Source organism: Austrofundulus limnaeus, unplaced genomic scaffold, assembly GCF_001266775.1.
Source record: "Austrofundulus limnaeus strain Quisiro unplaced genomic scaffold, Austrofundulus_limnaeus-1.0 Scaffold5, whole genome shotgun sequence".
NCBI classification, from domain to species: Eukaryota; Metazoa; Chordata; class Actinopteri; order Cyprinodontiformes; family Rivulidae; genus Austrofundulus; species Austrofundulus limnaeus.
Window position 1 is genome coordinate 3,673,752 of NW_013952407.1, and position 15,155 is coordinate 3,688,906.

Here is a 15,155-nt window from a genome sequence, read left to right on the forward strand (position 1 = left end):
TACTGTATACAATTTTTTTCTTTTTGATATCCAAAGAGCTGAACCTTTATTTGAAATGTTGCCTAATTATATTTTCCAGGAAATGACACAGAAAAGACACAAATAAAAAAAAGAGACAAAGTTGTTTCCATAAACAGAAAATAACCACAAAGATACTGTTTGACTTTTAGTTGCTTCGGGCCTTGTGTAGTTGCTTAATGAAAGCAATAAATGGAGACACATCTGAGTAGCTTCTAATTCATGTCATCTTGCATAATATAAATACAACAGGGCTTCCTTTTTTAACTTTTGGAATCAGAAAGGAAGTCAAATGAAAATAAATAACACATAAAATAGATTTAAAGGGGAAGTTTGGTTGTTTTTACTGCTTTTTGAGCACATTTTTATGTCACTGCATTAAAAAAGACTCGTAAAAATAAACTTGACCTTTTTTTGTACAAGCCAAATAAAAACTCTGACTAAAGATTCTTACAGTTATTACAACAAACAAGGTCTTGTGTAAAGACCGCAGTATTGATTGTAAGCAGCCATCAAAAACTACCAGAACTTTTGACACATCCAACTGAAAATCCTTCTCAAGTTAGAGTATGATGGGAAACAAACTTTGGTGCTGCAACTGAAATCTGTTTTCCCAGACAACAGTAAAATGTCTCAGTCAATGAACAGCTCTTGCCCAGTGCACACAGAAGAAACACCAAGGAAACCAAAGCAAAACAACAAGAATGGCATTTACTTAAATTCTTTAAATTAAATTATAAGAGTCACACAGCAGGGGGCGCTGGAGACACCCCAAATAAAAAGGACTTCCTTGGTTGTTATAGGCATAGATAAATATATATACTTACATATCTATGGTTATAGGAAACCCTTCATTGCTGCAGCACATTCTTTCATTAATGCAACCTCCATAACTTTTATACTGATTTTTTTCCTTCTGTTTCTTAAAAAGGCTACTTATGTGGCTTTTGAGCAGCGGTGCCTCCACTATCTATCTATCTATCTATCTATCTATCTATCTATCTATCTATCTATCTATCTATCTATCTATCAATCACAGGTAAGTGTTTGGAATGAAAGTCACTTACTTTAGCAAAGATTTAGAACATGCATGCTATAATCACCACTGCGAGAAAACCAAACCAGTGCTCTACATTTAGTCAAAAAAATGTCTTGATATTTACACACACTTGTTTGTACAGTTTTGAATGTTTGAGGAATAAATTGAATTTACAAGTCTCTAAATATGCTGTTAATAAGAATCTGCTTCACTTTTGTAAAATGTCTGGTAAGACATCTTTTTGTGACAATATTTAAATCAATAATAAAGGAAGTTTGCCTGTAATGAATAAAACCATAAGAATTTGTTTTTTTAATATTACGAGCTGTCCTAGTAGGTAGGGTTTGTGTATAACCAAGTCATTAGACATTTATACATGTTTTAATTTTAGAAACCTATTTTGTTGGATTGTGGTTTTCATTGTGAAGTTTTTAGCAAAATAAAACACAAAACACAATTTAATTTGAAAACTAATGTATTGATTTGTTACTATACATGTTCTGTTAGCAAAAACAGTTTCAGTGCAGTCCCCCTGAATTTTATTAATTTACAGATTCCTTAAATGCCACCAGTTAAAAAAAAACAAACAAACAAAATTAAGCCATCAGATGTAGAATACAGTCATAAAAACAGTCAATATATCCAAAAAGGCACAGAGGATGAGAAGTAGAAACTGTATCCCTCTTAGAAAACATTTGCATGAAAGAATAAATACTTCTGCTGATCATCAAAATCAAACTGTGCCACAAAAGTAGGAACAGCCATCATACATTTACAGCAGAGTTCAACATTATATATCACTGGAAAACCACAGTATATAAATATTAATAATTTTTATAAAATATAAAAGGACTAAATCCAAGATAAAAGTTATTTAGTACCATTAATCAAAATTACAAACTGAAAGATTTCACTCATATACAGTATTTATAGTTTTTGCCAATATTATATTCAACAAGTCTTAAAAATATTGTATCCCATATTCTGGGTAAAATGTGCAATTATTAGCTTTTGGGAGAGCAGGTTTACACTCACATTACACACAACACTAAGACACATCTGGTTTAGTTATTGCCAAAGRTTTACAAGTTTGCTGGTCAATCTATCATCACAGGATTGAAGCATCTTTGTAAAGAGACAAAATCTGCTGTGTTCCTAAACGCAGTTCTTTTCATCATCATTTTATTACCTAACATTTTTTTTTGTCTTAGACAGATTACAGTTATAGTTTCTGATAAGTTTTTTCCAGATGTGTCTCCAGTCTCTTAATTAGCTGGTTGTATGTTAAGCAGGTGGTAATTTTTTGGGGTCTACATACAAATACATTTCTTTAATAGTTTTAATAATAGCTAGGAACATCTTTGAAGCTTAGTTTAATCTGCCTGAGAAAAACTTGAACTTCAGCTGGTTTTGTCTTAATCATTACTTTAAATTAAACAAAAAATGTTAAAGAAAATCCTGATAAATGATGCTCATTGTATACAGTTAATGCTTTTCATGCTCGACCATAAATTCCCTTAATTAGTATTCTTATGATTCTGACACAGCATTGCAGAGACTGTGCGTTTGAGGACTTATTAAGGTGCTGTCTGGAAACCATGTCCTCCTCATTGAAACAGGAACGTTACTGTCTGAAATTTAATTCTCCAAATATGGAACTCATAAATCTCAAAGAATTTGTCCCTTTTTTTTTTTTAAATCAGCTGCTGTTCATGTGAACAGTTTTTGCCTCAGTGCCTTACCAGAAGGCCTCTATAAACATTTAYCAAAACCCCATCAAAGCAGAAGAGACTATATCTACCACAGACTCAAGTCCTTGCAGCTCTGCCCTGCCTCAGTATATTAAGCTTCAAACAAAACCTATAAAGTTAGACCCTGACACCACACCATTTGCTACTTATATTAAAACAAATCATTAAGATTTGGGCATCTAGAGCAAACCACAGGTCTGTAAAAGAGAAGAGAGCCTGTTACAGTCAACTAAGCCAGATATCCTCCACCTCTAATACATGGTAGAATTCTTGTGAGTTTGCTTGTTTTTCTCTTTTTAAAATGTACAGAGGAAAGAAGCAGAAAGAAGTATCACAAGTCCTATTAGGAGACTAAGAAAAACAACCTTTTGAAAATCAACGCTTGGTGAATTGCATCACTCCTGCTGCGAGGGAAAAAAAAGGATGATTCCTAATTTTCCACATTTAATTTCAAGCAGATAAACTCTGACTCTAAAGATAACACAGGTGAGTAAGAAGKAAGTGATTTAAAAAAATGTAAATTCCTCAAATATAAACAGATGATTCTGTCCTAAAAGTGATACTTCAAATTAGAAACAATCTCAGATTTGGAAGCAGCCTCAATGGTCCACAGTCTAGCATACACATCATTTTAAACCAGAAGTTCAAACAAGCCATTTACAGTTAATTTGTTTATGTTGGAACTGAAGAGAGGTTTAAGAAAGTAATATAATGAGAAGTGGAAATATGAAAGCTACTATCTTCAGTAAGTGTCATTAGTAAGAGTCTCCGTAGAGAGCCAGGTCTTTGCCCCACTCAGAAACTTGCTAATGGGAGTTCCTTGGACACTTCGCCAGCACAGATTTCCCTCAGGGCTGTAAGGAAAGGAGGAGGTTAAGAGCTCTGGATCTGTAGGTGGACTCTCCGGAGAACTTGCCTTTAAATACAGACTTCTTTGGTCCGAAGGGGGTCCACTTGGGATTGGAGGTGGACTGTTCTCTGTAAGGGGTCCTTTGTACTGCCTGACTTTGTTCTGCAGTGTCTCGATCTCATTGGCCAACTGGGAAAGCCTGTTGTAGTACGCAGCAGGGCCTCCTTTGGGAATACAGGATTCGGGAACCCAGCGAAGAAAGAAGAGCTTCCAGAGAACCACATGTGTAGGCAGGAGCAAGGGAATCAGGAGACCCTGCAGGTTAACGGGTCGAGAAAACCAGTCCCTGAAGTAGCGTTCTGATGGGCTTTCATCTTTCACTGTGGAGAATTCAGCCTTTAGCTCTGAGCTCAGAGAACTCCGCCGGTACAAAGTGTCCTCTTTACCCCTTTGTCCATTCTGCTGTGACATGGTTGTTGCTCGTACTGAGGAACTGTAGGTTTTCTGTTAGAGTGAAAACACAGGATTAGATTACAGCTAAAGGGTTGAGGGCTAGCAGAGTAAGGTGCACTCCTCCCAGGTTTCCAAAACAGAAAGAACTGGTTCTGAGGTCTCAGGTGTTTTGTTCACTAATGTACTATTGTGCAAAACCAATGATAAAAGGGGCTTTTACAAAAAAAAAAAAATGGTATATTTGGATTTTGGTTTATACAAAATATTTTTCCACTGGCCCATTGCAGAAACACCAGCATAAACCCAGTCACTTGCATGAAAACAGATTAGCTGTGTCTCACAGCACATTTGTGTTTGCACTATAATCAGAGCCTACAAGGCCAACTCAAAGCTGAACCAATACCAGTGCATCCTTAATCTGATCTGTGTTTACACCTGTTCTATGACTGAATCACTTCCGACACATGATAAAGCCAGGTATTCACAGCCTGTTGCATACCTTCATGCGCCTGTAACTTTTCACTTCTCCTTTCTGTACAGAGGCAGGTCCTCTGCCAACAAAGAGGAGGTTGGTAAACAGGGCTTGATCTTTGTTGGAGAACTGCTGTGACCACTCCCAAACAGGAGGGAAAAACACACTCGGGTCTTCTCCTTGAGGGATGGCTTTATTCTTGACAAACTCCTGCAAAGAGAAGAATATACTTACATGATGTTATGAGCATTATGGTACACTCTGAAGAAAAAAAAAACCTAAAGAATAATACTACAATCTAGTATTAGGTGTTGTAACAGAATAAAAGTATCTTAAACTTTATCAAGCTGCTACCTACTATTTATTAATCTAAATAAAATAAATGTTTCAGTAGTACAATAAGATGCAATACTAATTCAAATTAAAACTTTTAAATAATGAATCTAGTTTTCAAAACACATATTTTTTTTWATTTTTTTCCCCATTTTGCTCATTAAAAAACATCTTGCTTTGTTTTATTGTTTGTTTTAGGAAAATGCTATTTGTAAGCTCTTTGTTCTTTGTTGCATTACTATATTTTGGCACAGAACCAAATACACAGCTGCTTGTTTCTTTAAATTCTCACCATCAAGGCCTGAGCGCGATGTTTAGGAGAACTGAAGAGAAAAGTACTGAAGAGTGGGACCCACATGCTGTCATTCAGTACTATCAGATAGGCCTCTGAGAACTCAAACGCCACTGGGTACTGGTTCATCATCTGCCACACGCAGTCCAGGAACAACGTGAACAGTGGGGACTTTGATAAAGAGAACAAAGAACAACAGAGAATAAGAAAGTGAGTTTCAGAAAATGTGAGCGGATTCATCTACAAAATGACAGGATTCATTTAAAAAAAGAATACCTCCTCTTTGTCATTTTTTTTCAGATGGTTGCATCTTTCCAAGAAGCGATGGCCAGCCATCACCCACTCCTTCTGCACCAAACTCTGAAAGCCAATCAGAGTGCGGTAGTAAGGGTCCAACATGATTTGAACCAATGAGGACACCACACAGTTGACATCYCGGTCTTCTTCCTCTGTGTAAGTGAAAAATTAATTATGAGAGGAGAAAAAAATATTATAACACAATACATTTTAAATGTTAAATAGTGTTCTGTAGTAAAAGTCAAACTCTGCTGTAACATCACAAATTAAGCTTAAGTATAAAACTGATGTGTCCATAACAAAAGAATTACCATGGAGAACAACAGAGGCATTCTTTCCATCCAAGTAGTACACGACTTCTGCTGCTTGTTTTAAAAACATCCTTAAATTACAGAAAAAAACAAACAAAAATGACCATAAAGTTGAATAATTTCCTCTCAGTGAACATTACATTTATATTCTTTAATAGTTGAACACTTATCTAAACAATTTAACAAATAATGTTTTTAAAAGAAAAAAAAAACATCATGTAATTCAAATACAACACAGAAAGTACCAGAAATATTTTTTTTCAGGTTACTGTAAGTAAAGATTAGCAAGGGAATAATAAACTGATTCCTTAATCTGCCACAGAACTGATAATTTGTAAAGAACAGAGAGCTTGTTTACATACCTGACGTATTCCAGCCATCGTGTGTTTTCAAGGCATGTAAGCCATTTCTCTTCCGTCTCCTCAAAAGGATCTGTATAATCAAAAGTAGAAAATGACTGCAAAACTCTGCACACTAATGTTTCCACAACAAAGACAAGCACACTAAATTAAACTTCCTACACAGACTGAAATGTAGCGTTGACCCACTTTTGTTTCTGAACGTTTCAAAGAAGCTCACCTAAGATGCAGAGCTGCTTGAGTTTAACAAACGCAGCTTGGATGTCCTGGATATTAGGCACATTTTTATCCACCTCTATCAAGGCCAGTTCGCCGCTCTGTGGGTGGCTTTTCTTGATTGCATTGAAAATTCTGCAACGATAAACACGAGATGATTTGAGATGCAGATTATTAAAATAATTAGAATAATTCAGGGCTCCTAATAAACATTTTTTATTTCAAAATTCAAAGATTTTCTTGGTTTACAAATTTCAGTGTTTTTTTTTTTTTTTTTTACAGCCAGATCTGATAATAAAAGATAAGTGTTTAGGGGCTGTGGACTAAAGTGTAAATTTTGTCAATAAGTGAAAGCCAATACATCACTTTAAACATGATGTATCCCCACAGAATATGGAAAACTGCATGTGTGCAAATAACTGTGGATTCTAAGTAACTCTAAGATACACAGAGAGAAAATATTTAACTCAGCACTTCCTGTGATAGATTAACCAAAAAGAGGCAATATGTGAACTTTGGTCATTCTCTTTGTATTAACAAATGTGACAAACACTCTAYACACTAATTTGTTGAAAAATGAAAACAAGAATCATCCTRAAAAGAAAAAAACAAAAAACAAATCCATCCTCATAGTTTTCTAAAATACTTTTCTGGGAATTGCTCAAATTTCTATAATTTACAAATTTGTTTCAAACCTATTCTTTATTAAAAACACATCTTAAGATAAACTCTACACCCTCCATCAGCTGGCTGCTACACACTTAGCCCAGATTAAATCAACATAAAAGAGATTAAATTTAATGTAATGTAACCAGAGCTACTTCTTGGCATGCCATTAATGCAAACAAACCCTAACCCCCARGCCCATTTTCTATAAAACATTGTGGAAAAGAAAAACTTAAGACAAGAAACAAATGGTTTGAGACCCAAMTGATTTTTCTGTAATTGTGAACAGAGCACTGATTAGAGCAGATGAGAGGCTCTTTGACAAAAATAAAAGATTTATAAATTTTCATTACTTTTGATCAACCTTCCTCGGACTTGTTTGTTCAGTTATATTGGACATGCGGACAAGAGCACTGCCATTGGGGTGATTCCAGCACCATATCTGCAACAAGGAGGAATTTAAATAAAACAAAAACAACAACAACCCCCCACACACACACACACACACACACATACACACAAAAAAACAACAACAAGATTCTTCAGTTAATTAAATTCAACATAAAATCAGCATGTACTGGTTTGAGCCAAGCTGTTTAGTTTAAAATTTGATAATAAAATAGAATTTTATGTGTAACAACAAACTGAACTGGGTAAATGGCATTTTTGTAAATGAGTAAACAATCAATGAAAATATCAGAGCTTACTCACAGGGAGGCGACCATCAATAAAGAATGGAGCAAACTGCTTTAGATCTTGATCTGTCAAATGAACTGGAACCACAAAGTGCTCTGGAAGGCTAACAAGGAGATCAGAAAAAGGCCGGTGTTATTTAAGGGAACATGACATCTGTGACACTCACCACTCATCTGTGCCAACCATTTTATTTAATGTGAGGAGAATGGCTTAATTCCATCGTTTATACAAAATGAGTGAAAACTACAGATAACTTCTTGGCACTAAAACTAAACTGTTGCCACTTATCCAAATATCTTTAAGTATGAATCAAACCCTGGAGATAACAGATTTACAGACCTTGAACAGAAGCCATTATGTTCATTGATGGAGCAGACCCTCCACCCATAAGCACCGGTTCTCTTGATTTCCCGATCCCAGTCAGATGAGCGGTTAAAAGTAGGTGTCTGTAATCCTCCTCTTTTGTTTGAACCATTGACCTGTTCTTCTGTAGGGTTTTAAAAATAAATGGAAAAGTTAAATGGAGACATAACTTTATTAAAATTTTTCATGCATTAATGGGTTCAGGTTAGACATCTTTCTCAACCGCAGTGCACTGGTTATGTGTGAACACATACCCCCACCCTCCAGATACTTTTGGGGGAAAATGCTGATTTTTAAAATATTTAAGCACCTTTAGATTGATGGTATCGCTGCCCTTGATACTCAAAGCCAAACAGTAGCTGAAGATCGGCTGGATGGGAATAGTGGGCAATAGCAAGGCAAACCTGTAATTAGAGCAAAAATCTTTTTTAAACTATACGACAAAAGAACAATTAAATAGTGAAATTACTGGTGAAAAGTTAGACTTGATTTCACTGCAACGGTTCAGTTCTAGAAGTTCCAAGTTCATTCAAGGATGCTAATAAATTCTGAGGAATTTGCTTTAATCATACAAACACAAACACAAGTGAAACCTGAAAAAGCAAACGTCTGACAGACAGCACACTGCTCTGGGTTACAGGACTGGAAATCTCTGTGGCTCTGCCTAAAGTCTAACAAAGCAGTCCATTCAGCTGTGAACAACACCAGAGGACACAAAAAAGGTATGTGTGAATGTGTGCCCACATGAGACTGTGTGTGTATAAATAAATTWAAAAAAAAGAGGGGCTGCTCCCAACTCTGTAATTTCCTATGGCAAAATGAGCTATTATAGGCTGGCAAATTCCATATGTTAAAGAGTTCAAAAAAGGCCCAAGTCCAGTTTTAGGTTCATACTGTAATTACAGACACGGTGTCTATGAATAAACCCATAAAAAGTGAGAGTGGACACATTTCACTGCCTTACATTGTAAGCAATTTCTTGTGTTTCTAACCAAGTTGTTCTTCCCTGTTCAGAACAGTGTTATACACTGTCAAAAAAAATTACTGCAGATATATGTTGTGGTGTTGCAAATGCACCAGTTCATACAAAAAACTGCTTCTATATGACAACAGGAGAGATTAGACCTGTAGTCCCTCCTGCAAATTAGATTTTTGATCTCAGTGGGGTTCTAAATCTGGTTTAATACAGGAAATGAAAAGTCATGTGCATGACAGGAGCAGCTCTTTTAAAAAGATAAATCCTCTGATTTTCTGATAAGGTTGCAGCATCATAAGCTCTAGGCATAATGTACAAATTTCATGAAATCACATAGGCCTTATTTAAAACCACTGACTTTCTGAATATAAATAYTAAACAGCATTTGATTGTTCTCACCTTTCTAAACTGAGTACAGGTATAAATAATTGCCTAAGATCCTCTGTCATTCAGGTCATAATCAAAACAGATGATTTTGTCTCAACCTTTTTTGAGTGCAAAGAACGAAACATCTGTTTGCTTTGTTGTAGATGAGTCTGACTCACACAGCCAGTTGGTCAAACGTTCAAKATTAAATTGTGTTTCCTCCACCTTCAACAAGTATTGTTCATAATGACCCTTTGTTCTTTAGCTACTGAATATACTTCCTGAAAATATGGTTATTTCCATTAAAACGGAATGTGACACAGCTGTACATAGAAACAGAGATGACATCATTCAACCGACAGGCTGTAACAATTAACATCAAACTGAATTCACAAACTGTAGTCAGGAAAATAATACATTTTTCCTTCAAAGTACAACATAATAAAATTAAAATATTGACAGTCATGTTCTGTGCAGATTACTAATTGGTAGATATATTGAAAAATATTAGGGTTAAATGACCCAAATTGTCTTAAAAACATTTCTTCTTAGTTGGACCGTCTATATTTTAATTAAGTCTACTTTTTTCTATTTTAAAATACATTTTTTTATTTTAAGCTATTAATTTTTAGCCATATTGGCTTTCATTTTATGAGAAGTTTACTCACTGTTCATCAACTTGCCTGTACACTGACCTAACATCAGTGACCTTAAGTTACTGAAATGGAAAGAAGAGTGAGTAAATAGAGGAAATTACTCACTTTTTTGGAGGTCTCGGGCGCAGCCTCATGAAAGCAGAAGCGTATTATACGCCAATCTTTGCAGTAAAGAATAAGCTCTGTGGGGTCGAATTTTAGTTTCTGGTTGGAGCCCAAGACTTTCTTCTTTCCCTTTGTGTCATTAACTGAAASAAAGATAAAAAACAGAGAAAATTAAAGCTTAAAGCCACTGCACAACAGATAACACTTGTTGATAACTATATCCAGATTCACATGTTCAGCACTTCCCTGTTGTGATCTAATTTAAATCTTAAAAAACAGCATTCTACACAAATAAAAAGTTATATCAACATAAATAGCTGCAAACTGTTTATTCTGTCTCATTATGAGAACTCTGATATTACTTGTTAAGTTTTAAACAGGTCAAAAACAAACTGAGCAAAACAAATCCCCGTGCTTCATTGCTGTAACCCGACAAAGCGTGCACTGGCTGTTTGGGTTTGCAGCATCAGCAGTAGGCAACACTGAGACAGATAAAGACAACCAAACCTCCACTGTGACATCACACGCTATCAGATTGCCAACTAGAAACACAAACAACAAATGACTCCAGCTGCCTCTAAATGAATAATGAGAAGTGGTCTAGGCTTTCTAAGGTAATCCTGGTTAGATTACTCCAGTCAAACAAGTTCACCAGGATGCAACTAATTTAAGTTTAACTCGTGTTGTTCAAAGAAAATAGTATTTGGAATATTTTGACAATTGAGGTAAATGAGGTGTCACGGCAGTAAGAAACCAATAAAATACTACTCACATTGCAAATAAGTAAATAAAGTATATATATTTCAAATCTAAAGTTTTGCTTGTTTAAAAACCCTGAATCTGATGTACCTGTAACTACTTGGTCCAGACAGGTCAGGGGGATGTCATGCTCTCCAAGCAACAGGTGTGACATATGGGACTTCTATACACAAAGGCAAAAAAAGAAAACAAGATTAACATCTTTACAAACATTGCCATATTCCAAATACTCTACAAAATGTTCAATTCAACAGTAGCTGTTGTGCTGTGTTCCTCAGAATGAGCCGTGCTCAAGTGACATTTTGTTTTGTGCCAACAATCTGTCAAACAGATGGAAATGACGTCAGTCCTCTCACTTCTTGTGCGATCACCAGCAAGGAGGTTTTCCTTCCTCTTTGACAGATGCACTTAGTGTACAAATAAGGTTGTGTGTTTACTAGTGTCCTATTATACAGAATATTACACAAAGATTTCAACACTGCATTTTCAACCTTTTTAAGGACTGCATGTAAGGAAAAACAAAACAAAACAAAAAAACAGAAGATATAACAGAACAGAAAAACATTCAAATGCAAACATTTGCATTCAATTATTACAATTTCCCTACTTTAAAGATATCTACTATCTACCTGCTTCTTAGGTGGAGCATCTTGAGGAATGAAGGAGACCTTAAAGTTGGTGCATATCAACTTCCCCCAGAGGTCGTTCTGGCTGCTCTCAGTGCTGATGCACTTTTTCACAAAGAGAGCCTCGTTAACTACGATCTCTCCTGGGTAAAAATAACATTAAAAAATGTTTTAAAATTACCGTATAGCCTTGCTGCAGTTCATGAAGGCACAGAAATTTCAATTTAGAAGAAACAATTAGCATAATCTGAATTGAAATACAAGACATTTTAAGATACATTGTTAATGGGTTACATATTGTTCACATTTTTTTCAGTATTTAAATATTTAAACCAAACCTCTTTACTATTATGCTTTAAATTATTACATTTACTTTATRTACACATTAATTACGATGGTTATTAAAAAATGTTGTACTATATAACAAATGGCTAATGTATATATTGCTTTGTAGATAACCTGGAGATGAGTAAAGTCTAAATCAGTGGAAGTGTTTCTGTGTGTCAATTGTGCTTCCCCCCAGCTCATCTTAATTTGTGTTGCTACTTTTACTTCATTTTCAGCTAACATCCTACATATGTTACAAAACAGGAAGCTGAGATAATTTACAATCTAAACCTAAACTGTTTGCCAATGGGTTAATGAAAAAAAAAAAGAAAATCTTTAAAGAGCAACATAATCTTTGTCCCTTCATTTGATGATTAAATGATTCAGATGGAGTAGCAGGGTGGAGACATTGCAGACATATCAACGCTTTGCTTCAAAGAAGCCAAACAAGACTGTACAGTCAAAATGGAGAAGCTGATCATGAAACCTGTTCATCTGCCTGGCTGATAAAACAGCAAGACTTAAAAGGACAACTGTTACATCATATTTTCCTAATGAACTAACATCAACAGTAGTCATGTTGATGTGACACCTAAAAAAAACGTAACCTAACCTAACTTAATTAAAGGTTTTTGTGCACAAAGAGTTTTTACCAGGGGACCMTGGAGAACGATAGAAAATGCAGAAGTTAAATCAAGACGTTTTTACTTTAAAATCAAAAGTGCATAACAACAAAAGGATTAAGCATCTTTGTAACAAAGAACAGCCTATTTAGATWTTGTAGAAACATTATCATACCACTGGTAATGTCTACAAACTTGTTGCAAATTATATTAAATGAATTTCCTAAAGCTGGCAGGTTTTTTTTTAACTCTCAGTCTTTACTGTCATAAAACTTTGAGCTGGACCAACTACTTTTAAAGTGTTTATGTAAGTAACGCCTGACCACCTCAGAAACTTCCCTGCACAAGCTTCAATGAAATTTACCATGAATCTTTTATTTCAAGACTAAATGAACAGTCTAACGATAATAATGATGATCAATGAGAAAATGTTAGAAATCTAAATAAACATGTTTTAGTTAGTAATAGTTTTTGGTCAATTCAATTTGTTTTTATTACCTTAAAAGACCTAACTGACGAGCAGGTCAYTCTACATGGAAGATGGAGAATATCGTTTCAAAAGGCACACARAAATGTGTTTTTTGGACCAACGCGTTGTTGCAAAGTTAATAAATGTTTTGTGATAAGCTTGACGATTCACTTTTGAAAATTACAGGATCATACTTAATGCAACCTAAAACTCAAAACAGGCATTGAAGTAAGAATCAGCCACATAAAAGAAACAAAACAAAACATTAGAAAATAAAAATTAAAACTAAACTGAGTTTCTTTCAGACAAAGGTTGTTGATTCAAAKGGAGAAAGAGAAAAACAAGATACTCAAGAGTGTAAAGTTACACATTTGGTATCATGAAAAACAAACTAACCAGGAAGTAACGTGGGCTCCAACTTTTTAATAGATGGTGTAACAGTTGTCTTCACATCAGTCTAGAGAGAGAGAGAAAAAAAAAGGAGAATGCCTTATCTGAAATGTGCTGACTTGACAGGGTAATCAACAATCCCAATAATGTACTAGCATATAGAGAAAGAATAGAAAATGAACAACTATTTTTGTCATTGTGTTAAAAAAAAGGCAATAAATCTGAAATTTCTCAGCTGGTCAAACTATTACTTGTGAATTATGCATGTAGCAAGGTTTGCAAATAGAAAAAAAATAGGCCATAACCACAATGAGGTTGACATTCTGACATGATTTCCTAACATAACTTTATGTAAATGTATTTATTTGAAATGTTTAATCATTAGATTGTAATGAACACTGTGCATTACACTGTGCATCAATGTTATACCCTCAATTGTTTATATGCATTCCCTCACACTGCTATTGCTTATAGGGAAAATTAAAACTGTGTTGTTGTTGATCTGATCTACTAAACATTCATTAAATATAAACAAAAGATAAATACAAATGATAATGAGATTAGCRATAGTAAGGGGTCTAATAAAAATCTAAGCTATTGTATGTCGATTCTGGTGTTTAGAGTCTTTCCTCAGACATTTTAATTTTGGGGAGTCTTCTGATCGCTTGAATCCTTTAAACAAAGTTATAAACAAACTGAATGCCATCAGGCTACATATAGCATTTACAGACAAATGTTTGATGTTTATTTACTTGACTTGCTGTATTTAAACACCCCTTGCAACTACTATTACAGGTGTCACATAAATGACGTAAAGCACAAAACTCAAAATCTATTCAGTAAAGGTACAAGTTGTCCAATAATTGACTTAGTGAAGCCAAGCAGGCCACGAAGATTAGCTCAAAGGGAGTTCCACCTGAAATGAGGGCATTTGTAATTAAGCTTTTAACGTAAAAATAATTCAATAAAATATTCACAACAAATACCTGGACAAATATATTCGTTCACTGTATCTGATACGATAAAACTTACCTGAACAGGAGGAAGATAACTCCTAAAAGTGGGTTTTGTAGCTTTGGCAGAGAACATTGTTTATATCCGCTTTTTGTTGTCGACGTTCATAAAGTTAATGAACCAGTGTTTTTCTGCTGCCACCGGGGAAAAAATCCAAAAGCAAGCTGTCAGGAAAGTTTTTGGTCAGCCCTTAGCCGAGTTAATCCCAAACGCCCTTGAGTGAAAACATTTATCGAGACATTTTGGGCGAACGAAGACACTCCTCCATTTGGATAAACAGTCGGTGTCTGCTCAAAAAAGTTGACAGAGTTTGAGTTGAGACGTCGGCGTTAGCTTGGTTAGCTAGCTAGCATAAACTACAACATAAAGTTTAGAAATATCGTCCCATATGCAGAAATACAACTGTAAAAATAAAAGGCCAATGCGTCCGCTAATGGCCTACATTTTCCTTACACCTGTTACTACACAAGTTACCCTCACTTACTTCCTCAAAGTCCAACTAATTCAACTAACGCAGTACCTGACGCTGCAAACGACTTAACTGCCATCATGGGAGCCGAGGTCCCGCCCTATTTCCGGGCTTACTGTTGCTGTCTACCGAGACTTTCCAACTTCAAATTTTCCAACAAGTTAACGTACAGCGAGATGAGACATCCTGCTCCTTTAATAAACGAACTGTATACCTGCTACAGCGCGTGACAGCAAACATGACTMGTTTTTTTTATTTC

The 15,155-nt window shown here is 35.2% G+C and overlaps 1 protein-coding gene across 1 annotated transcript; it reads right to left on the reverse strand.

Moving 5' to 3' along the window:
* Positions 1-1,514: 1,514 nt before the first annotated feature.
* On the reverse strand, positions 1,515-15,083 carry mtmr10 (myotubularin related protein 10). The gene is made up of 16 exons (XM_014027509.1): positions 14,446-15,083; positions 13,420-13,480; positions 11,608-11,747; positions 11,069-11,141; positions 10,220-10,362; positions 8,427-8,520; positions 8,093-8,240; positions 7,769-7,856; positions 7,411-7,499; positions 6,396-6,526; positions 6,179-6,248; positions 5,817-5,887; positions 5,485-5,657; positions 5,209-5,379; positions 4,611-4,793; positions 1,515-4,162 (listed from the first exon to the last, which is right to left on the reverse strand). The coding sequence occupies exons 1-16, from the start codon at positions 14,500-14,502 to the stop codon at positions 3,551-3,553; spliced, it is 2,304 nt and encodes a 767-aa protein (XP_013882963.1). The 5' UTR covers positions 14,503-15,083; the 3' UTR covers positions 1,515-3,550.
* Positions 15,084-15,155: the final 72 nt, after the last annotated feature.